General features: G+C 57.7%; 2 protein-coding genes across 4 annotated transcripts; one reads left to right on the forward strand and one right to left on the reverse strand.

Moving 5' to 3' along the window:
• Positions 1 to 8,359: 8,359 nt before the first annotated feature.
• TMEM203 (transmembrane protein 203) lies at positions 8,360 to 9,167 on the reverse strand. The gene has a single exon (XM_068414106.1). It carries the CDS (start codon positions 9,138 to 9,140, stop codon positions 8,730 to 8,732), a length of 411 nt encoding a protein of 136 aa, XP_068270207.1. The 5' UTR covers positions 9,141 to 9,167; the 3' UTR covers positions 8,360 to 8,729.
• A 70-nt stretch (positions 9,168 to 9,237) lies between these two features.
• Positions 9,238 to 25,997, forward strand: NDOR1 (NADPH dependent diflavin oxidoreductase 1). Of its 3 annotated transcripts, none has more exons than XM_068414040.1 (15): positions 9,238 to 9,355; positions 10,589 to 11,185; positions 11,668 to 11,745; positions 12,163 to 12,260; positions 13,580 to 13,678; positions 14,455 to 14,556; positions 15,059 to 15,265; positions 15,614 to 15,735; positions 16,762 to 16,982; positions 17,328 to 17,435; positions 18,109 to 18,223; positions 19,233 to 19,379; positions 20,029 to 20,147; positions 22,773 to 22,867; positions 25,790 to 25,997. In XM_068414040.1, the coding sequence occupies exons 2-15, from the start codon at positions 11,051 to 11,053 to the stop codon at positions 25,932 to 25,934; spliced, it is 1,791 nt and encodes a 596-aa protein (XP_068270141.1). In that variant the 5' UTR covers positions 9,238 to 9,355; positions 10,589 to 11,050; the 3' UTR covers positions 25,935 to 25,997. The 3 variants fall into 3 exon arrangements, with proteins under 3 accessions (XP_068270141.1, XP_068270142.1, XP_068270143.1); XM_068414041.1 differs by having other exon boundaries at positions 9,238 to 9,342; XM_068414042.1 differs by lacking the exon at positions 13,580 to 13,678.
• Positions 25,998 to 26,738: the final 741 nt, after the last annotated feature.

Consider the following 26,738-nt stretch of genomic DNA (forward strand, 5'->3'; position numbering starts at 1 on the left):
TTGTCTCCCCGCTTCTTTGTGCTTTTGCACACACGCTCACACATTTCTGTTCTCTCTTTGCTCTTACCAGTCTTAGTATTTCCATTATGAGTCTCTACAAGGTCTATAAGAGGTGAGACTGATATTTCCAGTATCCAATGCCCTGAAATCACACACAGCTGGGCCAGGGCTCTCCTGAGCAAGGGGGACTCGTCCCCACACAGGACAGAGAGGCACTGACCAGCCCCGGTCCCCCCGGACACGTGGCACTGCAAGGTGTCTGTGTGCACTCAGAGCCAACAAAACCCTCCGGCTCCTGCCTCTAAACCCAGGCTGAGCAAGTCTTCAGTTTACTTTTCCTGATCCTTCTGTAGTAAATAAATAGTTTCAGAGGTTATGTGATAATATCTTAATTGCCTCTCACGCCAGAAGGACAGGTCATTACAGATTTCCCAGCCGGGAGGGAGCTGTGATTTCCCGCAGCTTGTGGTGGCTCCATCCACTCATCCCAGGCAGCGGGACTGTCTGAGCTGCTGTTTCTGCCTCTGTTCCCAGGAGTTTGGGTCTCTTTTTGCCAGGCTCAGCCCTTTAGTGAACCTGCTGCCACCAGTCTGGGGCAAGCCCAGCTGGGAATGGCCCTGGTCCATGTGAGCAGTGAGGGACAGACCTTGCTGGGACTAAGCCAACGCAGCAGTGACTGGCCATGGTGCATGGCAAGGTCTCCTGGGCTGCCAAAAGAAGGGATGGATGGGAGTGCCTGAGGTCTGTATCCAGCCTGCAGCTTGTCCCAGTAGGGAACTGGGGTGCAGCTGGGACCACACACCAAATATGTGTTATCTATAAATAGTTCAGCTAAAAAAAATCTGATAAAAGTTAATAATTCTTCAGTTTACATTAGATATTCCTGAGCCAAGTCACAGGTAATGACTTAATAATTTTGTTGACAAAAGCTTTAGGGCAACAGAAAGATAGGGCTGGACAGAGGCACGGCAAGCTGGGGGGAGGCAGAGCCCATGAACCCCCTTGGGACCAGGCAAAAGGCTCGCTGGAGAACGTCCTCCCAAACCTGCATCACGTCCCCAGCACACAGCATCGCACACGCCCCTATTGCACCTGCGCCTGCTCCCTTTGTGGGCTCCCACAAAGGCCCCTTGATGAGCTAATTAGATGATTACTTAGCTTTTACCTGCCCCTGAACAGGCTGAGCACCAGCCCCTTCTCCTTCCGCCTTGGCACCGCAGGAGGGAGAAGGCTGTTTCCCCTCATGCCCACGCCTGCCCCATGTGCAGCGCCCAGCATCTCTCCCAGGCGATGCTGCCCCGGCTGGGCTCTGGTGAGGTGACAACACCCCAGCTCCGTGCCACATACAGTTCGGACCTCAATTTTCTCCAGATAATCCCACCCAAAGGGGTGTCTGCCTGTTAAAACGTGGTCCGGGGCTCAGGGCGACGTGATGCCCAAGCGTGGAGCATCGCAGGACCTGGCAGGGCCATGGGGTGCCTGGCCCGCAGGAGCACCCGCTCTCACGTGGCTCCCCTCGGGTCCTCGGTGCCGACGAGCCCCAGCCCTGTTTGCCTTCAGGGATGTGCTCTGGTGAGAGCTAAATATGCTGTTTGCCCATAACTGAAAAGGTGACCTAAACGTCTCATTCTTCTGACTGCCGGTGAACAAATCTGCTGCGGAGAAGTATGGCTAGAGTACACACACACCCCTATTTGATCTGCTTTTGACATATATTTCTTTGTCTGTGGCCCTCGAAATGACTCTTTGAGACCCAGAGGGAAGTTGCCAGGCTGGTGTGGAGACTCTGTGGGGTTCGAGCCCAGCCATTAGTGCCAGTCCGTGGGATGACTGGTGTTTGTGAAATGAGATCACCTCCATTGATGACATCTTCCCTGTGCCTTCTGACAGGAAAACACCCTGACTCAGGGTCAAAAGAGAGTCTCTCATTTCCCTGCCGTTTAATTTCTGCATCACGAGGTCACCCCAGCTCTGGCTGTGGGCGGTGCAGGCAGTGGCTCTGTGTAGGTCCCATGTCTCTGGGTGAGCTGCACCACTCACTCCTGCCTCCCATTCCCCTTCCAGACAAAACCTGGCTTTTGCTGTGACTTGTCCCAGCTCCAGCCCTCCCTTCCAGTTCGATTCCAGCAAGACTGGTGGAGTTGGGGCCATTTAAAGCTGCCTTTGGGATGCCCATGCCTGCAGTTCCCGCTGGCAAATAGCACACCAGACCTTTCCTCCTCCCTACTGTCTTTCACAGTGTGCATCATTATTAAACATGCCCTAATTGCCCTGACTGCGACCATCTTGGTGCCACCTCTCAGCTGTGGGTGCTCTGGGTTAGGGACATGTGCCTGGAGCCAGCCCCCATGCTGGCCATGGACACCCCTGTCCATTCCCCTTCCCTGTGCACAGCTACAACATAGCAGGCACTGGTCCTGGGGCAGCTCCATCTCCCACGGCACTCGGATGGGGCTTAGCATGACACCTGCATCCTCGTGAGATCCATGAGATTATGATATGGATAAAAATATTAGTATTTTGATACTGACAGTGGAGCCAGCTGAGTCCTGCAGAGCAGGGTGCTGGGAGGGGGATGTGCTGCCCAAGGCTGTGTGGGCTCCATGTGTGCTGGGATGGAGGGACGTGGCAGAGGGATGCTCCAGGAGGCTGAGGCTGATAGTTTCTTGCTCACCAGCTGTGTCACCTGGGGGTGAGAGCACCAAGGTGGAAGACGAGGTCAAGGTGTCTCAGATCTGGCCCACAAGAGCCCCAGGCATGGGCTCTCCTCTGGCCCCGGGCATCCTGAAGGTTTTTTCTTCCTGAGATCAGGGAGCACAGGGAAACGAGGATGAAGCACCCTCAGAGCAGGATTTTCCCTTTCACTAGTGTCACAGTGAGCGCTTGGGGACAGCACGGGAGGGAGACTGAGGTGAGCAGCTCTGGAGATGCTTGGTTGCCTCCAATGCAATCAACAGGGCCATAAGGAAACAAGGCAGAAGGTGAAACAGTGACGTGGTGGAGGTGTCCCTCAGCAAACACTGGAGGATATTTGCAGGAGATCAGGAAACCCTTTGGCTATGGGAGATCTCCCTTGAGCTGCCAAACTGGTTTGGACAAGGGCAGCTGGGGCTATGATGGAGACAGGTCCCCTGCCACGGCATGGGTGAGCTGTGGACAGCCGGATGCCCTGTATCGCCTCTCTCCCTGCTAGGTCATCTCATGTCACTGGGCTGTGCCGCTCTGTAACACCTCTCTCTCCTCAAAGTCTCAGCAAAGCTTCTGAGAAGCTGCTCCAGGGAGGTCACCTTTGCTGCAGCCTCCCTCCCTTCAGCCTTTCCTCCTCCTCATGCTCCCACCACCCTGGCTGCTCCCCTCTGGGCTTTCAGCACTTGCTCCACACTTCTCATCACATCTTTCCAAGAGTGGTGACTCAAAATGGACCTGTGCTTTCAACTGCAGCCTTGCCAATTCTCTAAATTATTCCATAAAAGTTACAGATGAAGTCCTGGGAACACCAACCCTGAAACTGGGGGCTGCAGCAGCTCAGAGCACCCGTGGGTTCATAGGGTGACATTTGCTTTTGCACACATTGGCCATTAGCCAGGGACACCCCAAAGTCACCTCTGGATCCCACCTACCGAGCAGCTGGCTCAGCCACTCTGAACGTGACCCTTTCTAAGCACACCTTCTGCTTGCCCTCTTTCATCCCCAGAGTGGCTGTTGCCCATAAGAGAAGGGTGTCAGATTGGGGTAGCATGGTTCCTTGACAAATCTAGATGCAATACGACTTATCTCTTCTTTTTCTAGGTGCTCTCCAATAACTTTTTGACTGCTTGTCCCAATGTTCCCAGCAGTTCAAAGCTGAGCTAAGAGAGCTGCAGTCCACCATTGCCTACACCCAGCTAAGACACATCTCCAACACAAAAACTTATTAAAAAAAACAAAACAAAACAAAACAAAGCTAATTTATGAGGATTCAGGAAAAGCTGAAAGGCTGGACTACAGGGAGGTCCACAGCTCCAAGGAGAGCACATGTGGAGGCAGCCCCGGGCAGGGGTGACTCACAGCTCCTGTCCCCACAGGCAGGGCTGTGCGACTGTTCCGGGCAGGGCTGCCAGGCTTCTCTCCTCTCCCTAGCAGGACCGACCTGGCACAGGCAGCCAAGCCTCTTATCTTGGTGAAGGGAATTAATTTGTGTGTGAGATGATAACCAAACCACAGTGTTACCACATCCCAGACCATGATTCAGTCTCGGCAGTCACCACATGAAGCCCGTGTACTGCCGGTGGAGGGAGTCACCAGAGGACCTGCTCTGCTGCAAACGTTGCTTTTGCCACCCCAAACTGCCAGCCAGGCTCTCCCTGGACACAGGGGCGCACCAGCTTTGGGAAGCCGGGTGGGATTAGGGTGCCCATTGCTCTTTGGGAGTGCTAAATGAAAAAGCAAGAACTGAGAGCACCGGGTGACACGAGGACCACACCAGCAATGAATGTGGTCGAAGCGGTCAGGGTGGTGGTCTGGATGGCTCTGGGGGCAGAGGAGGAACTATGGAGACTTCTCCCTTCAAGGCACAAATGTGCTGCTTGTAAAGCCCCATTCAGGGGTGCCGGGATGCTGCTGAGCTGCGCTAGAGCAGCCTGCAACAGCCGGCTGCCAGCTCAGCCCTGCGTTCGGTCCCACCCGGAACCCAGGCTGAACCCAGCAGCCGCCGGCACGGCTGATGCACGAGGGGGGCAGCCGCAAGGAGCGGGGTTCCTGTCTGCAGAGGGGTTTAGGGGGCTGCAGAGGGGTTTAGGTGTCTTGCACCACAAAGTACTTTGTAAGTCATTTGAGAGATCCAAGTGTTAGAGCCAGCACAGAGGGGGCTCTCGGGCAGCAGTGATTTGAAACTTGTTTCAGTCCATTTAGCAATAAAAATTTAACTTTCACTTACATGAATGAGGCCATTTCCTAAAAGATATGCCTGGGTGAGAGCTGGCTGTGGAGTTAGTGTTTTGGCTGTGAATGCTTTCAGCGTGTGAAAGTTATCATCAAAGACACAAGAAAAAACAAGGTGTGGGCAGCGTTGGCCCCTGGCGTGGCTGGAGACCTGCCTGCAGCCAGCAGCTTCCCGATGGACACTGTGTCTCTACTCCACCCCAAGGAAGGCTGTAGAAGCCCATATGGCTAATGCGAGACAAATTCTGGGGTCACTAAAGTCAGCCACTAGCCAGGATGTCATGTATTTCCCAATGCTGACACCTACGTGTTGTCTCTACAACTTCCACAAATGATAAACCAGATTGGTCTGGGGAGGTCAAAGAGCTGGGAAAGCCCTGGGTGTGAGCTGCCAGGAGTCCCAGGTGCCCAGCACACACCGCAGAGCTGCTGTATGGGCTTGGCACCATCGCTGGAGCCCAGCTGGGAGAAACACCCAGCATTTTCAGTCCCCACGCAGCACTAACATCTTCCTCTTGCAGTTGCCCAGCTGGCAGCGATAGCCAAGTCACCCACCACAGCAACAAAAACAAACCCAGAGGTGAGATTTTTGTCTTTGCCAAAGCATATTCCAGCGTGTAAAAGAGTCTGTTGGCCCAAGACTTGAGGAGCCTCCCTCCCCATGCCAGGGAGCGCCAGGGACCCCATGGCTCACACCAGGCAGTGGACGGGTGTCAGGGTCCGTCCCCTCAGGCCGTGTCAGCTGTCAGAGGGTCCAGCAGGATTTCACCGAGGTGGGTGCTCCCAGAAGGAGTTTTGCATGGCCACATCACCCCAGCCACAGGCTGGTGTGCCAGGACTGCACACTGCTGGGGCGCAAGGGCAAATGCTCCAGGAAGTTTTAGTGCAGGACTTGGTGGCCCTGGGCACAGTGGGTGACCCCTTTGCATGAGAAGTGAGGGATACAGCTGGTCCTGGCTGCCAGGCAATCCCCAACATGCTCAGCCAAGCAGGCAGCCCCCACACCCCCATCAGGGCAGCACCACGACTGCCACAGTTCGGCAACGTGCCACCCCTGCGTTCCCAAACGCACCTGGGAGCTTGCCTTACCTCCGAGGAGCAGAGCTGGGGAATGCTGGCTGCTGGCTCTTCCTCAAGGCACCTGCAAAATGCTGGAAAAGCCGCTTGCAGGTGAGCTCAGTGGCATGTGGGTGGATGTGGCATCGTCCCCCCTGTGTCCAGCACCACGCCCCGGTGACATGGCTGTTTGCTAGGTTGGGGCTGACGGTCCCGGGCAAGCCTCACCGGGCTCAGCAGCAGGAAATGGCCCTGTTCCTCTGCAGAGCGTCGCAGCGAGGCTGAAGGATGCATTCATCTGTTTGATCTTTTTTTTTTTGGTTTGCCCCTTCTTTGGTTTAATGAGCCGGGTGGCTGGGGAGCTGCGGGTGAGTCCAAAGGCACCGATCAGTCCCCAGGGCAACTCAGTGAGTGTCCCCTCCTGACTCAGAGGCTTTGCTGCTCCTCCTCCTCCTCTCCGCCTTCGCCAATCGCCTTCCCCACCCTCTGTGGCTCCAGTTCTTCATGCCCATCAGCAGGCACTGGCTGTCCCCTGCCACCGCCCCAGCCTTGCTCTCCTGCTCTCACCCCTATTGCCCCTTACCCCTGCCCTCACCCTCCCCAGACCCACACCAGTGACTCTGTGGCTGCTGGTGATGCAGTATCTGTGGCTGCAGATGATGCAACATCCATGACTGGGGTGTTGTGGGCACAACCGCTGGCACAGGGACACCGAGAGTGGGGATGAGCTCACGCTGGCGTGAGGTGGAAGTGGACAAGGAGCAGCCAGCCGCCCTCCTCCTGGATGACGTGTCCTTGGTTTGCCGTAGCTTGGCCCGTGTGAGCAAGTGGCTGGCTCCAAGCGGACAGACCAGCAGAGCATCTGGGGACATTACGGCTGCACCTTGGTGACACCAAGCCCTGGAAAACCACATCACAAGGTGAAGCAGGAGCAGAGGAGCTCCAGTGAGGCAGGTCCCAGTGCTCAGGGCCCAGCACCACCTCAAGGCATGCAAGGACTGAGCAAAATGGGTGCTCCTGTCCTGTACTTCCAGCACCGGAGCCTGGCGCCAGCCCAGGATGGGCCATGTAGAGTCCCTGGGGACATCGAGCCGGGGCTGGAGCCAGGTGCCACCTGAACAGAGGCTGGTGGGGAGCAGGTCACACCACGCATCAGGGGCTAGGCCCCAGTATGGCCCAGTCTGGGATAAATCTGTGTCAGCTTATGGATCCTGCCGGAGCAAGCCGCTGGTTCTACCACCGCCGTGACAGCCAGGACGAGCTGGCAGCAGCGCGAAGGGACAACCATCCCACAGGGTCACCTATGGGAAACTTCCTCGCAGTGCCCACCCTCTGGCTAGGGAGAAAAGGAGGAGCTGCTTGTTTCATTGTCATCAGAGCATCTCACAGGGGAGATCAGGCCCACGAAACACCTTCCTGGTGCTCCTCAGGCCTCTGCCAAGTGACTCTGAACTGGAGAGCCGGTTACACAGCAGTTCTCCATCTGAAGATCCCATCTACATGAAACAGATCCCGAGAGCAGCAGAGGAGAGAGGCTGGTACCAGGAGGAGCTGGGGCAAGGACAGGAGTGGGCCAGGGAGCAGCTGAGGTTGGAGGGGAAGCCCCAGCTACCAGGAGATGTTTTTTCGGAGTCAATATCATCAACAGAGTACAAAGGTCTGTAAAACTCAGTGTCAGAAGGACACCAGTCCTCTGGGCCTGGGCTCCAAAGCAATACTTGATATCTCACAGAGAGGTGAGGGGCAGATCCACTGTTCGCAACACCCTCGTGGGGGGAGCTGAACACAAGTGATGCCGAGGTGGCTCTGGCACTGGGAGCTCCCCGTGACATCGGCATTTAACACACTGACCCGCACTTCACCGAGGAATCCTGAACTACTCACACTTTCTGGGGTTCTGAGGACAGCATTTCACACCAAAGCTGGGGTTCAGAGAGACCCAACTTCCCCTTCACAACCAGCATCAGCCGTGCACACTCCTGTCCCCGTGCCTCGCCCTCCCAACACCCCTACCTTGATATTTAGGGAATGGATCTGAAATACAAAGAGAAACACCTAATTTCTGTTCAAAAATACACGCATCAGCTCTCTCTGGCTCGTAAAACCCTGCCAGCGCACTGAAGGCATGAAGTGCTCAGGGAAGTGAGAGGATGGATGGAAATAAACGAGCTTTGCTGCAGAAGCCAGCGCATTGTCACCCGCGTGGCCTCAGACAGGGAAGGGCAGGCGAGACCACAGCTGCGGTGCTCCTGGCTGGCAGCGGTCTGGGGTATACGAGGGTATCTGCTGCACCCAGCCGACCTCCAGGTAATTCCCATTCCCCAGGCAGCAGTTTTTAGTAAAAATGCTTTCTAGGGAAAAAGAATTTTATAACTGAAGCGAATCCTTCCATGCATTTTTATTCTAAAATACAATAACTGGCATATCAAACAGTGCTTGCAGGGCAGGATACTTGAAGACTAACGCCAAGACCTGAGTGAACTGAAATAAGGACACGACACAACAGGAATAAATATTTTGCAGAAATACGACGCCCTACAACACAGCAGCGTGCTTAAATACAGACGTTCCTCTCGTCGAACTGGACGGGTGCAACGTGTCACCTACCACTCTGTACAGAAATAAAGATGGGGACATCTTTATTGTCCCCAATAAAATAAAGATGCCCGATGACCATCGCTACGAGTCCAGGGCTCCCCGGTGAGCCAGGCACGGATGGCGAGGGCAGCGACCTGGAGCCCGTCCCCTCGCCGTCAGTTCACGCGGCAGGCTCGGATCATGAGCAGCTGGAGGAGGATGAAGACGGGCGACATGATGAGGCCGTACCAGAGCTCCCGGGTGTGCTCCACCAGCTTCTGGCACAGCAGCATCTCAAAGACGAACTTGAGGCTGAGGATGGTGAGGATCCAGAAGAGCCGCAGCACGGCCAAGCGCTTCTCGCCGTCCTGGAAGAGCCTCACCGAGACGATGGTGGTGAAGTAGGTGCTGAGGCCGTCGGCGGCGAAGAAGGGGACGAAGACGAGCCACCAGGAGAGCGCGGAGACCTCGCCGTCCACCTTCAGGACGAGCAGCACGGAGAAGACGAGCAGAGCCAGGCCGTGCAGGAAGAGCTCGAAGGTGGCGAAGCCCAACCACTGCACCAGCTCCCGCAGCGAGAACAGCATCGTCCGCGGCGCCGCGGCGGCCGCCGGCGGGGCGCGGAGTGATGACGTCGTGTGGAGCGGAGTGATGACGTGCTGTGGCGCGGGGTGATGACGTTAGCGGAAGCGGCGGGATGGGGACTTGCGGCGGGGCCGCGTGAGGCCTGGTGCGCCGCTGGTTCTGCCTCACCCCAGGCCTGGCGCGGTCCCCGGAGCGTCCCGCCCGGTTTGTGCTCTGGGTCCGTGTTTTCTGTGTGTGTTCTTGTTTCTGTGGCTGTGGTTGTGTGGCCGGTTGTCGGTGTGAGCTCGGTGCCGGGGAGGGCTGTGCTGGTCAGCCCGAGTGCTGTCATGGGCACGTACAGGCCCGGTCAGCGTGGGTGTGTGAAGGGCAGGGCCTGCTTGGCCGACCTGATCTCCTTCTACGAGGTGAGCCGCGGCTGGGTGAGGGAAAGGCTGTGGATGGTGTGTGCCTGGACTTCGGTAAAGCCTTTGGCACAGTCTCCCCCAGCATCTCCTGGAGAAACTGGCTGCTCATGGCTTGGACGGGCGTACGCTTCGCTGGGTAAAAAACTGGCTGGGTGGCCGGGCCCAAAAAGTTGTGGTGAATGGAGTTAAATCCAGTTGGCAGCCAGTCATAAGTGGTGTTCCCCAGGGCTCAGTACTGGGGCCAGTTCTCTTTAATATCTTTATCAATGATCCGGACAAGGGGCTCAAGTGCACCCTCAGTAAGTTTGCAGACAACACCAGGTTGGGTGGGAGCATTGATCTGCTGGAGGGCAGGAAGGGTCTGCAGAGGGGTCTGGGCAGGCTGGATCGATGGGCTGAGGCCACTGTATGAGGGTCAACGAGGCCAAGTGTTGGGTCCTGCACTTGGGGCACAACAACCCCACGCACCGCTACAGGCTTGGGGCGGAGTGGCTGGAAAGTGCCTGGGTGGAAAAGGACCTGGGGGTGTTGGTGGATGCTGGCTGAATATGAGCCAGCAGTGTACCCAGGTGGCCAAGAAGGCCACCAGCATCCTGGCTTGTATCAGCACTAGTGTGGCCAGCAGGACTAGGGCAGGGATCGTACCCCTGTGCTCGGCACTGGTGAGGCTGCACCTCGAATCCTGTGTTCAGTTCAGGGCCCCTCACTTTTAACTAATCAAGTCTGGTTTCTGTCAGAAGTCTATAAGTTTCTCCGTTAATTTGCTGATGAATCCCCTACTGAGTTATAATCTTCATTGTGATCCTTCTTAGGACGACAAAGGAGGTAGGATTTTGGCATCAGCATAACGTGACATCAGTAATATTGTAAACGTTGGAATGAGCTCTTGGTTTAAGTATTTTATAAACACCTCCAAAATTACAAAAACATTGTGATGATTAAACAAGTGATTGATAGGTCAGTATTTACATTAAATTATCCCCATTGCAGTTGCTTCATGGGTGGCATATGAATAGCAGGCAATAACCATTTTCTTTATATTACAGGTGCTGTTGCTGTAGTCCTTACATCTGAACAGGAGTCTGGCAGGAAGAATGAGCCTCTTCAGTTTTCACAACCTCAGTGTCTGTGAGCTGCTAAGGTCACCTCAGGCAGCTGGGATGCATTCAGAAGACTAAAGCTGAAGATGCTTTGAATCCTTCCCCTCTCCCCCTGCAGCAGGCATTTCATGCTAACCAAAGCAAAGCCTGTGATAGGAGTTATGAGTCGAGTCAGCTTAACTGCCGAGGAGCACTGGAGTGTTTCTGGATGATCAGAACCAGCCCCTCTTGTGGTTTCCTTAACACTCCCTGGTGCTGAAGAGGTTTTTCTCGTGTTAAGAGCTAACTTATTTGGGGCTTGCAGTTTGCCTTGGCCCCGAGTCCTCGGCCCCCATCTCTGGCCCCCCCGTTGTCACTCTTCACCCTGTCCCTGCTGTTTGCAGTGTCAGCCCCAAAACCCTCTTGCCGATGGTGGAACGGCAACTCCTCGTTCTTTTTGGGAGCCAAACCGGGACGGCTGAAGACACAGCCGAGAGAATTGGCAGAGAAGCCAAGCGAAGGCACTTCCAGTGCAGAGTCGAGGCGCTGGACAGCTATGATGTGGTGAGTGGTGGCACATGGGGTTATTCCTCCCTGGGTGCAGGACCCTACACTTGCCTTTGCATCCTCCACCCTTGCTGTGACCTGCTGTGTTTCACCAGACCCTGTCTCTCTGCCCTTCCTGAGGGCAGCTTATGCTTAACTCAGCGAAAACGTGTGAAAACTAAGGAATGGCTCTTGGAATAGAGTTTGTGTAAGGTGACAGATGCTCAGCCATACCCTGCAAGGTGAGGAGGACCAAGGAGCCAAGTGGGCAGCAGATGCTGCGGCAATGCCTGCAGAGGAGGTCATGCCACGCAGGGCTGGGGGTTTTATTCTGAGTGTGGTCTGTCCCTGAACTCGATGTGGTGTGATTAACGGTTGGACTTGATGATCTTAAAGGTCTTTTCCAACCAAAACGATTCTATGATTCTGTGTTGGGTCAGCTGAGACACGCATTTGTAGGCTGCTGATCTGAATGTGCCTTTCCATGTTTGTGCCCACAGGCCAACCTCATCAATGAGCTGTTGGTGGTATTTGTGTGTGCAACCACCGGCCAGGGTGACCCACCTGACAACATGAAGGTAGGACACGCTCCTGTCCCTGTTGCTTTTGTATTTCTGGTCCAATGACTGGATTTCTCTCTTGAAGCAGCTTGAGCAATGGTTATTTTTGGAGGGGGGAGCTTTGGAGCAGCACCAGTCACATCTCATGTTACTGGTGGGGTATCATGGGCAGGGAGCTGGTGAGATTTCTGCAGCGTAACAGTTGAGAGGGGCCCCACCATTGTGAGAGCCGTGGATTTGTCGAGGGCTCACAGAGCATCGTCTTCCCGGCAGGTAGCAGTGGGTCACCTCTGCAGAAGGCCGTGCTCCCCGCTCTGTTGGGACTCAGCGGAGGGCAGGAGGGACCCGGTGGGTGGGTGAGCAGGGAGCTAGGGACAGGCAGGCAGGGAGGGCTTCCTTGGCAGCAGCGTGACTCCCTGGCCATGTCCTTTGTAGATGTTCTGGCGGTTTCTGTTCCGGAAGAACCTGCCGCCTGGTTCCCTCTGCCAGCTGGACTACGCTGTGCTGGGCCTTGGTGACTCCTCTTACCCCAAGTAAGCAGCTCTGCGGCTCCGTGCTTGCCCACGACAGCTGCTCCTCGCAGCTCTGGCTGCAGGTGAGACCAGAGTGGCTGGAGAACAAAGGGGCAAGGGGAGACGGAGCCTGACTCTGGAGAAGCAGCTCAGACGAAACGTAATTCCCACCAGCTTTAAAAATCCTTGCCCCACCAGCCCCTGTCCCTCCTAACCCCCAGGAACAGGGCTTCTGCCCCTTTCTTTTCTCCCGGCCTCTTCAAGCTGATGCTTCGCTGCAGCATGTCAGGCATCATTTTCAGTCAGTTATTACAGCCATGCAGTTCTCTCTCTGAACTGCAGGAAAGCCTCTGCCACAGCAATGCCAGTGGGCCAAGCCAATGGGAGACATGAAACATAGAGTTTTAGGTGGCAGCCAGCCCCGTTGGTCTCAGTTCTCTCCCAAAAGATTGTTCCCATGTGCCTGAAAGAGCTGTAGTGAGAGGGATGGGAGTGTGCCTGAGCTCCGTGGGGCAGTGAGGGGCTAGAGGGAAGGAGCGTCCAGCTCTGGGGCCCTTGACATCAGAAGGACATGGAGCTGTTGGAGCGAGTCCAGAGGAGGCTGTGAAGATGCTCAGGGGGCTGGAGCCCCTCTGCTATGGAGACAGGCTGAGAGAGTTGGGGCTGTTCAGCCTGGAGAAGAGAAGGCTCCGGGGAGACCTTCTAGCACCTTCCAGTACCTGAAGGGGCTACAGGAAAGCTGGAGAGGGGCTTTTTACAAGGGCATGGAGTGATGGGACAAGGGGGAACGGTTTTAAACTGAAAGAGGGGAGATTTAGATGAGATATGAGAAGAAATTCTTTGCTGTGAGAGTGGTGAGACCCTGGCCCAGGTTGCCCAGAGAAGCTGTGGCTGCCCCCTCCCTGGCAGCGTTTAAGGCCAGGTTGGATGGGGCTTGGAGCAACCTGGTCTGGTGGAAGGTGTCCCTGCCCGTGGCAGGGGGGTTGGAACTAGATGGTCTTTAAGGTCCCTCCCAACCCAAACCGTTCTATGATTCTATGAAGTGTTTCTCTGCCTGGGGCACAAGCTGCCCTGAAGGGAAGCTTGACCTCCCCAAGTTCCTTCTGGGATGCTGGGCACAGCCTGTGTGGCCCAGCAAGTGGCAGCCAGCTGCTTCTCCAGGCTGCTCCAGTATGGAGGCGTGGGCTGGGCAGGATGCAGGGCCAGGTCACTCATGCTGGCTCTGGCTGGACCTGCCTCTGTGCTGCTCCAGTGTAGCCCTGTCAGCGTGTGCTGGCTCAGGTAGGCAGGTCCTGCTGGAGGAGCCGAGCCCTCTGCAGCTGCACTTGTTCTCTGCTCAGGTTTAATTTTGTTGCGAAGAAGCTGCACAAACGGGTGCTACAGCTTGGGGGCAGCCCTCTGCTGCCAGTGGCGTTGGGAGATGACCAGCATGACTTGGGGTAAGAGCCCAGCGGAGGGGTGGCAGTGGGGGGAGCCCTGGGGTGCACTATAGTTTTGTCCTCGGGCTGATGGCAGGGCTGAGTATGCTTTACCCCAGCCTCGGGGACAGCAGCGTGCTGCTCCCACCACAGGTCTGCTCCTGTGCCCCAGACGTGGCCAGCAGCCTCCTGCTGCTCTCTATGAACGAGCTGGTCTCTACTCATACCTCCCCTGTGCCAGGACCTGGGTCACTTTGCTTCTCCAGGGTGTCCTACAACCCCCAGCAAGTGCTGATGTCTCCTGACTCTGCCGCAGCCCTCTCCAGACCAGGGGACAGCTGCGTCACACAGCCGCGTACCTGCAGGCGTTACAGCAGCCTGAGCTGGGCTGCTGCTCTGCTCGTACGGGGCAGAGGCTGTGTGTGGCTTAGGGGGTCGGTGGATGCCACTGGCTGCACTCGGGGGGGTTGGTGGTTCTGTTCAGATGTCAGTGGTTGGGCCACAGAGAGCGAGTGAGTGCTTAGAGTGGCTGAGACGTTTTTCCAGACCTGAAGCTGGAAGGGAACGGCACAGAGTGAGTGTGCAGTGAAAGGGGAGCAGAGGTGGTTTCCCAGGGGTGACCCAACATTGTCTGGGTGCAGGGGTAGCAGGGCTGGAGGTATTTAAAAGACGAGTAGATGTGGTGCTTAGGGACCTGGTTTAGTGGTGGACTTGGTAGCGTTAGGTTAACAGTTGGACTTGATGATCTTAAAGGTCCTTTCCAGACAGAATGATTCTATGAATTTTCCCCCTTGCAGGCCAGATGCAGTGGTCGATCCGTGGCTCCTGGCCTTATGGGACAAGATCCTCTCCTTGTATCCTCTCCCTCCTGGCCTTGAGATCATCAGTCGGGATGTACGGTGCGTGCAGAGGGCGGGCAGGGAGTGCTGGAGGTGGCTGGTGTGAAATGCCAAGCTTCCTTGGCTGTTCTCCACGGTGGAGATATGCCCTGCTTTGACCAGGGAGCCTCCCCACACAGCTTCTGGTGTCCCAAGGACTTTGGCCACGGGTGACCCATCTCTCTCTGGATGGGGTGTCCCCTTGTCCCCTGGGTGTGTGTCAGCTGCCCTGGTAGGGCTCTGCCCATCTTGCTGTCTTGACGTGCCTCTGCCCTTGGCAGACCTGCTGAGCGTGTGTGCCCAGCCAGCCTCGCTCTGCCTGCTCTGGACCCTTTGGGATCTCCTGCTCCTGGCAGTCTGCAGTGCGTTCCCTTACCACAGCCCAGCTCCAGGGGACAGGGGCGATGGGTGGTGGATACAGTGGGAGACTTCAGGCTTCTCCCTGCCTCCAGCCTCTAGTGCTACAGCAGCAGAGGAGCCGTGACATGGAGGTAACCGCACTGCATTGCTCTCCTCCCCACAGTCTGCCCCCAAAATACACCCTGCACTACCTGCCTGAGGACTCCCCACACCCCGATGGTGGCCTGCTCCAGCCAACAGCACCCAGGGCTGTTCCCTCTGAGCTGCATCCCTTCGCTGCCCAGATGGTGTCCAACCAGCGGGTCACGGCAGAGTCCCATTTCCAGGACGTCCGGCTCATTGAGTTTGATATCACGGGCTCAGGGATCACGTGAGTGTTTTCCTGACGCCCCCAGGCTTTGCTGTGTGGGATCGGGTGTCCCGTAGCCTGCCTTCCTCTTCCACTCCCCTTCTTCAGTAATATCTGAGGCTGCAGCCTCATGGACATGGTCCCGGCTGTGCTGTCCCCCTCCGTGACAAAGTCAGGGGTGTGTGGCAGTGTGTGTCCTGCCCATGGACCAGCTCTCTGCCTTATCAGGTTAGGGAGCATAACGTTAGTGACACTGAAGATTTGGCTAGTTGTGGCCTGTCCCCTGGTGCGGGTGCTGGTCAGGATGGCAGTGCTGTACCCATGGGCGGGCCTCGTGGCTGCCCTCAGCAGGTCCCGCTGCACCCGCAGGTTCAGTGCGGGAGACGTCGTGATGATCCAGCCCCAGAACTGCCCCGAAGACGTGCAGCAGTTCTGCCAGCTCCTGCGCCTGGATCCAGACAGACGCTTTGTGCTGAAGCCCACGGAGCCCGGTACGTCCTGCCCACTGCTCCTTTCCCTCCCGGCTGGGATGGGGCAGCCCCTGAGTTCTGGCCCAGCCTGGAGCTCTGCTCTTCCTTTGCTTTAGGCACAGTACGTGGGGAGCTGGGAGTAGCTGACGGGTACAGGACATCTGCCTGTCTCGCAGTGCCAGGTCTCTCCTTCCCTCCCAGTGCTCTGCACGTGTGGATCCATTGCGACTCATGGGCAGAACCCAGCAGTGTCCAGGCTGCACCAACGCCTTGTGTCTTTGCAGCCCCCAGCCCAGAGCGTGGAGGATCCTGCAGCCTCCCCAGCCCAAGACCCCAGTCGGGTTGCTCACACTGCTGATCCATCCATGCCTGTGCATCCTTGCCTGGGACATGCAGGGCTCCCCACTCTGGCTGCACCCCAGGGACCTACTGCGGGTGCTTTTGCAGCCACAAACTGGCACCAGCAACTAGAGAAACCCCTCGGAGCCCTTGGTGGCTCTGCAGTCTGCGTGGTACTGGGAGAGTTTTCTCTCCTCTCCACTGAGTGCCCATTCCCCCTCCATCTCTCACCTGTCTGTGAGTGCTGGGATTTTTGCCTGGCAGGCAAACCCAAGAGAAGTTCAGGCTCCTCCTCACTCCCTTGGGAGAGAAGTAGGAGACAAGGACAGACCTGACACCTGTGACACTGCTGGTTATTTCCACCGCAGTGTGTGCGGGCAAGGTGGGACCCGTATTGCTAAGGCGTTGTCTTAAAGCACTTGCATAAAGTAAGGGACAGCTCAACACCACTGACTTCCTCTGTTGCAAACCTGTGGGCTTGAAAAGCAAGCTGGAGAGAGCAGGGTGGAGTGGGGGCCTGTGGGGGGAGCAGCAATGGCAGGAGCTAAAGTTGGCTCCAGTAGCACATTCATGCAACATGTGGGTGGCTGCAGGCGGCGGGGCTGGGGGCCTGGGGAGCGCCAGAGCTGCGGGGGCAGCAGGCAGGCAGTGCTCGGGCATCCAACCCCGGTGCTGGCCCTGAGCTCTCCCCGCTGCCTTGCCTTGCAGGCACATCCCTCCCTGCCCTCTTGCCGCAGCCCTGCACCATTCAGCACCTGGTCACCCACTACCTGGACATCTCCTGTGTGCCGCGGCGCTCCTTCTTCGAGCTCTTGTCCTACTTCTCTACGAACGAGCTGGAGCGGGAGAAGCTGCAGGAGTTCAGCTCTGCGCAGGGTCAGGAAGAGCTGTACAGCTACTGCAACCGGCCCCGCAGGACCACTCTCGAGGTAGGGCAGGGGGAGCACGGCAAACCCGCTCTGAGGGCTGTGCCACGGCATAGAGCACCCAGGCAGGTGATGAGCCATAATTTCTTGGCTGGGGAATTTACTTCACCCATTTTCTCAAGTGTCCTTGGATTTCTACTGGTGGTTAAGACCTGCTCCAAATCCTGCTGGGCTCTGTGCTGCAGGCTGGGGTGAGGGGAGGGCAGTGGGACAGGGCGGTTGGTGCTCGGAGGTACCCGGCGTGGTGCCTTTGGTTGAGGGCAGTGTGGCACAGCAGTGTGGGACAGCCTCTGCTGCCCAGGCTGCCTGTGGGGGTGCACGGGGTTTTACCCCGCCTTGGCTTTGCAGGCACTCTGGGATTTCCCTCACACCACGTGTGCCATTCCACCTGAATACCTGCTGGACCTCATCCCCCGCATCAGACCCCGTGCCTTTTCCATCGCCTCCTCCATGCTGGTAAGAGCTCAGCCCTTTTCGGCCTCGTGTCGGGCTCTGAGCTGACGGCCTGGCAGGGCCAGGGCTGACTGTTGGTGCTGTGCACGCCATGGATGCTCAGGCTGTACTCCCAGGCCCTCTGAGCACCCACAGCCCACCTGAACCCCTGCTCTGCTGTGAGTGTGTGCCCTTAACCCCAGGGCTGTGCCAGCCTCCACTTGCCCTCCTGCAGCGACTGCAGGGGTCTGGTGTCCATGTTGTGGGGAGCGGTGGGATGTGGTGCCATGGAGGCTGGAAGCGTCCCTGGGTGGTGTGGCCGTGGGAAGGGGGAGTGCTGCTTCCTGCTGCTGCCAGGAGGTGGCAGTGGGACCTGGCCCGGGTGGCTTGGCAGACGTCAGTACATGGGTGGGATTTGTCCTCCTCTTGGGTTGGACAGTCTCTGTCGCCGTTGCAAGCTGTGCAGAGCACTCCTGCAGCAGTGCTTCTCTGGGAAAACCCCCTTCCCCATTGAGAAGGTTTTGGGCAAGGGTGTGCTCCATTCTGTGTCCAAGAGGCTGTTTAAGGCTGGGACAAGTGTTGCAAACACCCTTGCAGGAGCTAGGCACAGGCTTTGTCCCTGGGGGAGGCACTGGACTCTTCCTGCAGAGCCGTGCCGGGTGTCTTCTCATTTCTCACAGCTCCTGTCTGGACACAGGCTCACCCTGACCGGATCCAGATCCTCATGGCAGTCGTGCAGTACAAGACACGGCTCAGCAAACCCCGCCGTGGTCTCTGCTCTACCTGGTTGGCTTCTCTCAACCCAGAGCAAGGTAATTGCTTGGAGTCTGTGAGAACCCTGTGTGCTTGCCACAGCACACAGCACTGAATCCCGTGGGACCATGGTGGAGCGGTGTGCATGCTGGCCACGTGCTGGAGCTGCCTCGACCCTGGCTTGAGCACCACCACCATGGCGAGCTAAAGCATGCTGGCTTGGCAGGATGGGCTGAATTCACAGTAGCCATCCTTCCTCACTGCTCCCATCTTCTTCAGAGCATGGCGTGCTCTTCCAGCTTGCCCTGAGCACCCTGAGCTCCTGGGTTTCTCCCAGCTGCTTGACCCTGCTGCTCTGAGCACCAGTGTGTGCTGCTGTCCCACAGTGGGCTGCTCCCGGTGTCCTGAATTTGGTAGTGCTGTGACTGCTGGACACTTCCAGACCCATAGCACCAGCTCTGGGAAGGATGGTCCTTCCTTTGAGCACATCCATCCTGTCCTTTGAAGCCTGTGTGTGCTTCTCATCTGCTCTAATGGCAAAACCCCTCCAGCTGGGTCCCTAAGCAAATGAGACAAGCTCATGGGGTCTCCCCGCTGCAAGATGGTAGAGAAATACTCTGTATGACTCCAGGGCAAGATTGGGTCTTATCTGAGTACCTAGGTGAGGATCTTCACCCCTCCTCTGGCTCCCAGAGGAGGCAAGTTTGGCCCTCCCTTACTCGACAGCCAGGTTGAGATCTCTGTTCGTCTCCACCTCTCTCTTCCCTGGCACCGGCTGTGCGAGGAGAAGGCTGTCCCACAGCCCGTGTGCTGTGGGGCTCTTGCCTTGCTCCTGGGGTTTACTCAGGTGCTTGCAGAGACTGTGCTGAGACAGACAAAGCACTTTTCATACAGATATAGTGTGCCTGTGGCACCAGGGCCGCCTTGGTGCCGGCGTGGTGGTGAGCCAGGTGCCGTCCGTATCTCCGGAGCATCTTGGAAGAGCTGGACACTGGGCTGGCCCTGCACAGGGTGTGTTACGGGTGCAGGGGTGGTGAGGTGATGCTAGTCAGTCTGTTTGTTTTGCAGGTGATGTCCGAGTGCCTCTTTGGGTGAAGAAAGGAGGAATGAAGTTCCCAGCTGATCCTGACACCCCCGTGATCATGATTGGCCCCGGCACAGGGGTGGCACCTTTCCGAGCAGCGATACAGGAGCGGGTGGCACAAGGACGGAGAGGTGAGGGATGGTTCTGGGAGGGGCTAAGGGTGCCCCTTGCTGCAGGCAGGCCTGTGTTCAGCATATGGGAAGGAGGGATTGAGGGCTGCCGAGGGTTTGGACAGGCCCAGCCGTTGCTGTGTGTGAGTGGGAGTGAACTGAGCTCTGGGGCAGGTGAGGAGCAGAGCCTGGTGTGTGCAGCCTGGGTGGCTATTAACAAGCTGTGCTGCCAGGCTGCCCCTCGGGTCAGAGGCCCTTTCTTGTCTCTCTGTGAGTGAAGGTGGGTTGTTGCGCTCATCTTCTGCTGCACAAGGAGTCGCATCTCTGCCCTTGTCCCATCCTCATTCCCCCGCCTCAGCTGTGGGTCTCAGCAGGAAGCTGAGGCTGGTGGAGGGGAACTAGAAGCCTTAGGGGGCTCTTCTTGCCCTACCTGCCCCCTGCCTCCTGCTTTTCCAGCACACAGGGGCCTCTCGTTACCACAAGCCACTTGGCTTCATGCTCACATGGTTCCTAAGTTCTCCTGGCTCTTCCGGGCCAGGGCCATCAGCCAGGCCTGGCAAAGAGGTGAGAGCCTGGGGCTCTGCTGCAGGTCCCATGGGCACCAATGGTCCCCAGCGTTCACAGGGCGTTTGGTCCCCCCAGCACCACCCTTCTGGTCTCCTCTCTGCAGGGAACTGCTTGTTCTTCGGGTGCCGCCAGAATTCCAAGGACTTCTACTGCCAGGCAGAGTGGGAAGAGCTGGTGAGGAGGGGCTTCCTGACGCTCTTCACTGCCTTCTCCAGGGACCAGGTTAGTTCCCAGAGGAGGAAGGTGGATACAGAAGCATCTCAGGCAGCACTTATGGGAGTCTGCCAGTGTTTCTGGCCCCTGTACCTGTGAAGGACCTGGTGAGGTGGCACAGTGGTCACCTTGCTCTCCTGCACCACCTGGGTGCTGGCTGGGATCCCCACCAGCAGCTCAGTGCTGCTGCCTGTCCGGGACATGTCTAGCTGAGTTGAGCTAGAAGGTTGCTGGGATGGGGCCGGCGAGTGCCAGAGCAGATAAGGCGTTAGCCAGCTTTGGCTGGACCACGTGAGCGATAAAAGGCTCCCAGGCCTCGCGGGGGGGGGTCACCAGGCAATAACCTTTCTTGGCTGAGTGCCGCCCTTCCCTCCGTGTCCCTCTGATTGCTGACTGAAGCCGAGGAGCATGGTCTCCATGCCAGCTCTCCCCGAGCCTCAGCCTGCAGGAGAAAGCTCCCCAGAGGTACAAGCATTCCCACAACTCAGCCCCTCACTTTGCTCCCACATTTCCCAGGCAGCGTCTCTGGTGGGCAGCTCTCAGCCCCTCTCTGGACTGCAGGGCTTTTTTATGTAGCCAGAGAGGCTGCATGAGCTGGGACTCTGTTTCACTGCCTTGCCCTGTCCCTTGATGGCACTGAAAGCTCAGCCTGCCTTTGAAACAGAGAGATCTGATAAAAAAGGGTCAGTGAGCACGGGTGTTTCTAGGTAGCTCAGCTGCACCAGTCCTTTTCTCCTGGCTGTGTGCATGCATTGACATGAAGCCAGCATCTTTTATCCAGTCACTTGTAAGGTGTGAGTGGAATGTCTCTGTGAAGGCTTTCCAAGTCTTTGATGAACAGGAGCAGCGCTGCAGAGGTCTGTTGGATGACCTGTCTGCCTTTTTTCTGATGGCTTACACGGTGAAGGGGGGATCTGCTGCTCCCCAAATCTGGAAAGCGGCCCCAGAGCCTCCTCCTGCCCTCACAGACTCTGGAGGGACAGGACTCACATCGGAACATGCCTCCTGGCCTCCCTTCTCTGCCTGCTCCCTGGGGCGAAGCGGTTTGTCATGAGGGTCTTCTGCCACCAAGTCCTTGCAGTGCTGCACAGGGGGGTGAGCACAGTGGGAGCGCTGGTAGGATGTGCCGCGTTGGGCTGTTGTACCTGCGGCTCTCGGGGATACCACAGCCATTAACTCATCAAAAAGTTTGTTTTCAAAGAGCCGGTGGGAGCTGGGATGCTCCGTGGCCGAGCAGGATTTCCCTCGTCTCTCCGTAAGGTCGCCTTTGCAGTGACCTCCTGTCACATCACGTCTGCCCGGCGGTGCAGACGGATTGATCCCGGCCTAATGCAGCTGTGCTAATTTTCAGCAGGATGCCCTGGGGTTTAGCTGAGACGTCGTGACCTGGGTTTGTCACTGGGGTGCTCTGGTTTCCAGGTAGCTGCAAGTCCTTAAATGACCCGCTTGGAGCCCCGGCGTCGTCGGCAGAGCCTCTGTCAGCACGTAGCTGATTAATGTTAATGATGCTGAAGCTGAGCTACGGGCTGGCTGGGTCGGTGCTTGCGACGGGCTTGCTTCCCTCCTGCCACGCCGGCGGCCGGGTCGGAGCAGCGGAGCTGTGCCCGGGGGTGACCTGATTGCAATGCAACCGGCGGAGCCGCGTGGGACCTGCTGACCGCGCGGTGACCGGCTCTTGTGACAGCCGGGGCTGGTTGCTGCTGGGGGTTGGTCCCACACACAGCTCCAAACTGCAGCGTCCAGAGAGCCTGAAATGCAGCAAGAGCTTTGTTGCCTTTGGGGCTGGACGGGACGGAGGAGGACGTGGGGAGGAGGCTGCGCCCGCAGCTCAGCTCACTGCTATGCAGAGCCCGGCGTGGTGGGGCACGCGGCAGAGAGCCTGGCCTCCATCACAGTGTCACCTTTGTCATGGAGAACCCGTCTGGGCCGGCAGTGAATTCAGGCACGTTGGCGATGGTGTTCGTCTTGGGCAAAAGCCAGGGCCGTAGGCAGTTGCTTGGATGTGTGAAGTCTTGTGGATTAACCCTTTGGGAACTCTCCTCTGTTGGGCTGTACCGTGCCAAAAGCCAGTCATACCCAGTCCCTAAGCACCGTGGCGGGGCAGGGAGTGGGACCGATGCTGTCTCTCTCAACCTTCCTGCCCTTCTGAGCTGGTTCAAGCCTCCAGCAGGTGACAGGGCTGGGACCAGCAGCCAGGGGTGCGGGAAAGGGTCTCTGCCCTGCAGCAGCCCTGTGACAGGGGGGCCACCGAGTCTCCTCCGCTATGCTGGGAGAGGAGAGGGCAGGAGGGGAGCCCTCCCAGGGATTCCCCAGCCCTGGCTGTTCACCAGCGCTGGAGCAGGCAGGGGGCAGACGGAGGATTTGGAGGGGCTCCTTGGGGTGTGTTCCCCACAGACGCTCCTTCTGCTGCACCCATCTCCCACCAACCCATCCCAGTGGGGGGATTCACTTCCCTGTGTGAGAGTTGATCCCACTGCTTCTCTCAGTGCCCCCTGCTCTGGGGGGGGGGCTGCGCTGCCCCCAGCTCCTGCAAACAGCCCCTGAGAACCGTCCCCAGGGGCCAGCCAGGCAGGCTGGGGCTGGGGCTGGGGTTGCTGCCACGGCTGGTGGGCTCAGCACCGTGTTTCCTTGCAGGAGGAGAAGGTTTATGTTCAGCACCGCATCCAGGAGAACCGCAGGCTCGTGTGGGAGCTGCTGAGCAGTGGGAACGCTCGTGTCTACCTGGCTGGGTGAGTGAGAGGTGTTTGTGCAGGGATTAGGGGAGCGGGGCTGCACGTCGCTGCTTCTCCCCCTCCCTGGAGGCGTTCCCTCGGCTCACCCTCCGGAATGAGCACACTCTGCACCCCGGCAGGTCTCTGGGGACTGCAGTGACCACTGCAGAGGGACCAGCTTGTTCCCCCTCTCCATCTGTCCTGCTCCGCAAGCCCTGGGCTGAGAGGGCCATTTCTCACCTACCCTGTGCTCCAGTTAGGAGGGGCAGAGCTGGAACCGTGCTGAAGCTGCTCCAGCCGACCCTGTGTGCCCATCCCTCCAACTGCCAGCGGGCTCCCTGTGACCCACAGCAGGTCCATGCACAGGAGAGCCCCGGCCTTTTCACACCCCTCTCCTCCAGCGCGGCTCGGTGAAACCGGAGAAAAAGGCTTGTGTGGTTCCTGTGGGGGCTCAGGCGGGCAGGAGGCTTTTAAAGCACAATATACCAGAGCTCCACCGGTGCTGGGGCTCGTGAGCAACAGCTGTGGGGACGCTCGGCACATCCTGGCTGGCTCTTTGCACCCGAAACTGCCTTCCTGGGGCAGGGACGAGCTGCGTTGCACCACAGCCTTCCTCCTTTGACAGAGCAGTTGTTCTCCGGGTGGTTACCTGGGGCTGGTTGAAATCTTGAACTGGTGGCCAAAAAGTGGGGTCTGGCCTTCGGAGGCAGAGGGTCTGCAGCTCCGTACCTGCTCGGTGGCTCGTTTCCTGGGCAGAGCCCTTAACCTGCCTGCCCTTGTCGCTGCCTGTGTGGCAGGGAGGAGGCTGCTCCCCGCTGCCTGGGGCGAGGATTGTGAAATGCTTTGGGCTCCTTGAGCTGGCGAGAGGCTGGCGATGGTGTTTGCCGTGCACCCCGTGACCTGGAGAGCACTGTGCAGACCTGTGCCTTGCTGTCGACACGAGCAGCCATTGCAGGAGGCTCTTTCCTGCCTGTCCCGCACGACAGCAGGAATTTCCTCGGTGCCTCGCAGGGCGAGACTGGCCTCGCTGCATTCCTGGGAGAAGGAGATTTTTGTTTACTCCCCAGGAAGCGGAGGCCAGGCCGCCCACTGCCCCTCGCTTGCTGCCACTTTGTCTGGTGTGCCTCGCTGCATCGTGGGGCTTCCTGGGGCCCTTGCCCCAAGCTGGTGATTCCTACCCACAGATGTGGGATTCGTGTTTGCTTCCCTCCATTAAATGGCACTTAGGACTTGGGGTCCTGCCTCCATCCACAGCCCAAATGCCAAGACTTTGGGTGCCCATCTGCGGTGACCCGATACCTCTGTCCTCTCCCTCTTCCATCCTCTTTGCTACTTTCTGGTGCTGATGGGAGACACCTTGGGGGCTGCCAAAAAAATTCCTCTTCCTCAGCGTCTTGGAAAGAGCATGGCTTGCACGGCTCCCCCCATGGCAGGATTTTGGAGTGGCCATGGGGATGCTGTTTTGGACATCGGGGTTACTCTGAGACCCATCTCACTGGGGTCTTTGGGGTAGCCCTCAGCCCCGATGGGGCAGGTGGGATCTGAGCGCCTCATCCTCCTGGCACGAATGGTCAGTGTCCTGTGGCCAGCAGGCACTTTCCCACCCATCCAGAACAGCCCGCACGGGGTGTAAAGACCCCCAGGATCACAGCGCTCCTCCTTGGCCCCCAGACCTCTGCTGGGAGCAGCCCGTGGGGTGCCAAACAGGAAGGCAGCCTGAAAATGGCCTTTTTTCCCCTAAAAATAGTATTCACAGCTTCAGCCACAGTAGGAGAAAGATGGGAAAGGTGAATCCTGGGCTGTGTTTCCCTGAGCGGTGGCCCTGGGCTGTGTAGCACGGCGTGTCTGCCTTGCCGGCGGGGTCAGGGTCTGGGGAGCCAGGGCTGTATCTTCTCTCTGTGCCCAGCTTATCTCACCCAGGGGCAAAAAGGTGGAAAATGCTTCTTTTTTTCTGCAAAAATTAGATACTTGACATGTTTTCCATCACAAGCCCAGCTCCATTATCTTGCACTTGCATATCAGTGCCTGACTCAGAAGCAAGACGACTCTTCCAAAAAAAGAAGACCTCCTTTCGGTGTATTTTGGGACGTTAATCAGCTTCAAACGCGAGTCAGAATTCTGCCTTGTTCTTGGGGAAACAGCAAGGACGTTGCCAGATGCTCGTGCCAATTGGAGCAGCCTGGGAAATTTTTTATTAGATTTTTTTTTTTTGTCACACGGTCGGTTCATCAAATGAAACTCTCCACGAAAAAGTCTGAATTTCTTATTTCCCATAAGGAATAATTGCGCTTGGAAGCGTTGAATCCTATTCGAGTGTTTTCTCCGCAGGAGCTCGTGTTTGCTTCACCATTTCTGTTATTCTGAGGTTTGAACTGGCTTTGGTTACAAACGTCACCATCAAAACAAATCGTTCCAGATTTCTTGAGAGGAGGCAGGGGATGGACGGACGCGGCTGCTCCTTCGCAGCGCCTGTCTCACCCTGCTCAGGATCAGACATGTTTTCCATCGAGTGTTTCCCCTGAGATGAAAGGACAGTTTCCTGCCCTCCTGCTGATAAATTAACAACTCGTGCAGCTTCCCCATGTCCCTGTAATGAGGGTGATGGGAAATGGAGCAATACAGAGGCCAGAGTTAAGGCTACCGAGCCGTGACAGTCCTTCGCCAGGGACCAGGTACCGAGGCCTCGTCTTTGCCTGCAAACGCAGGTGCTGAAAGGCCCTGCGTGGATAACGGCACTGCTCTCTAGGGAGTGGTACGAGCTGCCTCTCGAAGCCTGTCATTTATTCGGTGCCAGGCAGCCCGTGGTACAGGGTGAGGCAGGTTCCCACCACCCTGGACCGCTGCCCCGCTGATGGGCTGCTGTGCCGGAGCACGGGGGATGCAGATACGCTCCCAGTTTTCCTGCTCGCCCTCCATCCCACCGCCTGCTCTCTCTTCCAGGAATGCCAAGCAGATGCCAGCAGCGGTGGCCGAAGCCCTGCGGTCGGTGTTGCAGCTGGAGGGTGGCCTGTCGCCCTCCGAAGCGGAGGAGCATTTAACAGCCCTGGAACGGTCGCAGCGCTTCCAGTCTGAAACCTGGTCGTAAGCCTGGCTCCCTGCCTCCCCCTTCCCCGTGAACTCTGCCTGAATAAAGGAGCCAGCAAAATGATCTGCCTCTGGCATCGTCCTTGGGCTGAGATTCTCCCAGGCAGGGCAGGGGCCTGGCAGAGGGGGTGGATTTACCCAACCAGCCTTTCCCTGATGACAGCAGGGCCATGGCAGGCAGGGGGATCCCGTCTGCTGGGGTGGTGGATTTGGCGTGGGTAACGCCCGGCTCCCTGTGCCTGCACCCCCCCGGAGCAGAGAAGTCTCTGTGGTGGGATGCTGCTGGCTGGCTCCTGCGTGGGACCAAGCTCCTGGGGTCCCCGTGCTGGGTGAGCAGCGCCCGTGGGCATTGCTAGAGCCACGGCATTGGCAGCGGCCGTTGTTTGTGGTAGGACCCAGAGGAAGTGAGCTGTTGCCTGGGAGTCTCTCCACCCTGGCGTTAGTCAGCGGCAGCAGCACTTGCTGCAGGAGGCTGCCTTGACGGACCTGTTCCCCCTGTCTCCAGTGGCTGAGGCCAGCGGGGATGGGTGCAGGAGGAAGCTTTGATCCCTCTGTCTCTGCTGAGCCTGCTTGATGCCGAGGCCTGAGCTCCCCGAGTGCCAGTTCCCATTGAGTTACCCCATTCCCTGAGTGCCTGCTCTGCCAGACCCCTCCTCTGCCCCATCCGGGGAGCCGCTTCCACCTTGGCAGCCTCCAGCCCTTTCCCTGGCAGCCTCAGGGCCGTGCACCCTCCTGGCCCTGCCAGTGCCCCAGTGGGACCAGTGCCACCACCTCCTCCAGTTCAGCGAACTCGGTGCCACTGTAA

Source organism: Nyctibius grandis, chromosome 16 (assembly GCF_013368605.1).
Source record: "Nyctibius grandis isolate bNycGra1 chromosome 16, bNycGra1.pri, whole genome shotgun sequence".
Taxonomy (NCBI): domain Eukaryota; kingdom Metazoa; phylum Chordata; class Aves; order Nyctibiiformes; family Nyctibiidae; genus Nyctibius; species Nyctibius grandis.

What these genes read in the sequence shown, in the direction of transcription:
- NDOR1 (XM_068414040.1), top strand. Translation starts at nt 11,051, where the DNA reads ATGGTGGAACGGCAACTCCTCGTTCTTTTTGGGAGCCAAACCGGGACG. An exon ending in GATGACCAGCATGACTTGGG is followed by an intron (nt 13,679 to 14,454) that starts GTAAGAGCCCAG and finishes TCCCCCTTGCAG; the next exon opens with GCCAGATGCAGTGGTCGATC. An exon ending in GCTCGTGTCTACCTGGCTGG is followed by an intron (nt 22,868 to 25,789) that starts GTGAGTGAGAGG and finishes TCTCTCTTCCAG; the next exon opens with GAATGCCAAGCAGATGCCAG.
- TMEM203 (XM_068414106.1), bottom strand. Translation starts at nt 9,140, where the DNA reads ATGCTGTTCTCGCTGCGGGAGCTGGTGCAGTGGTTGGGCTTCGCCACC.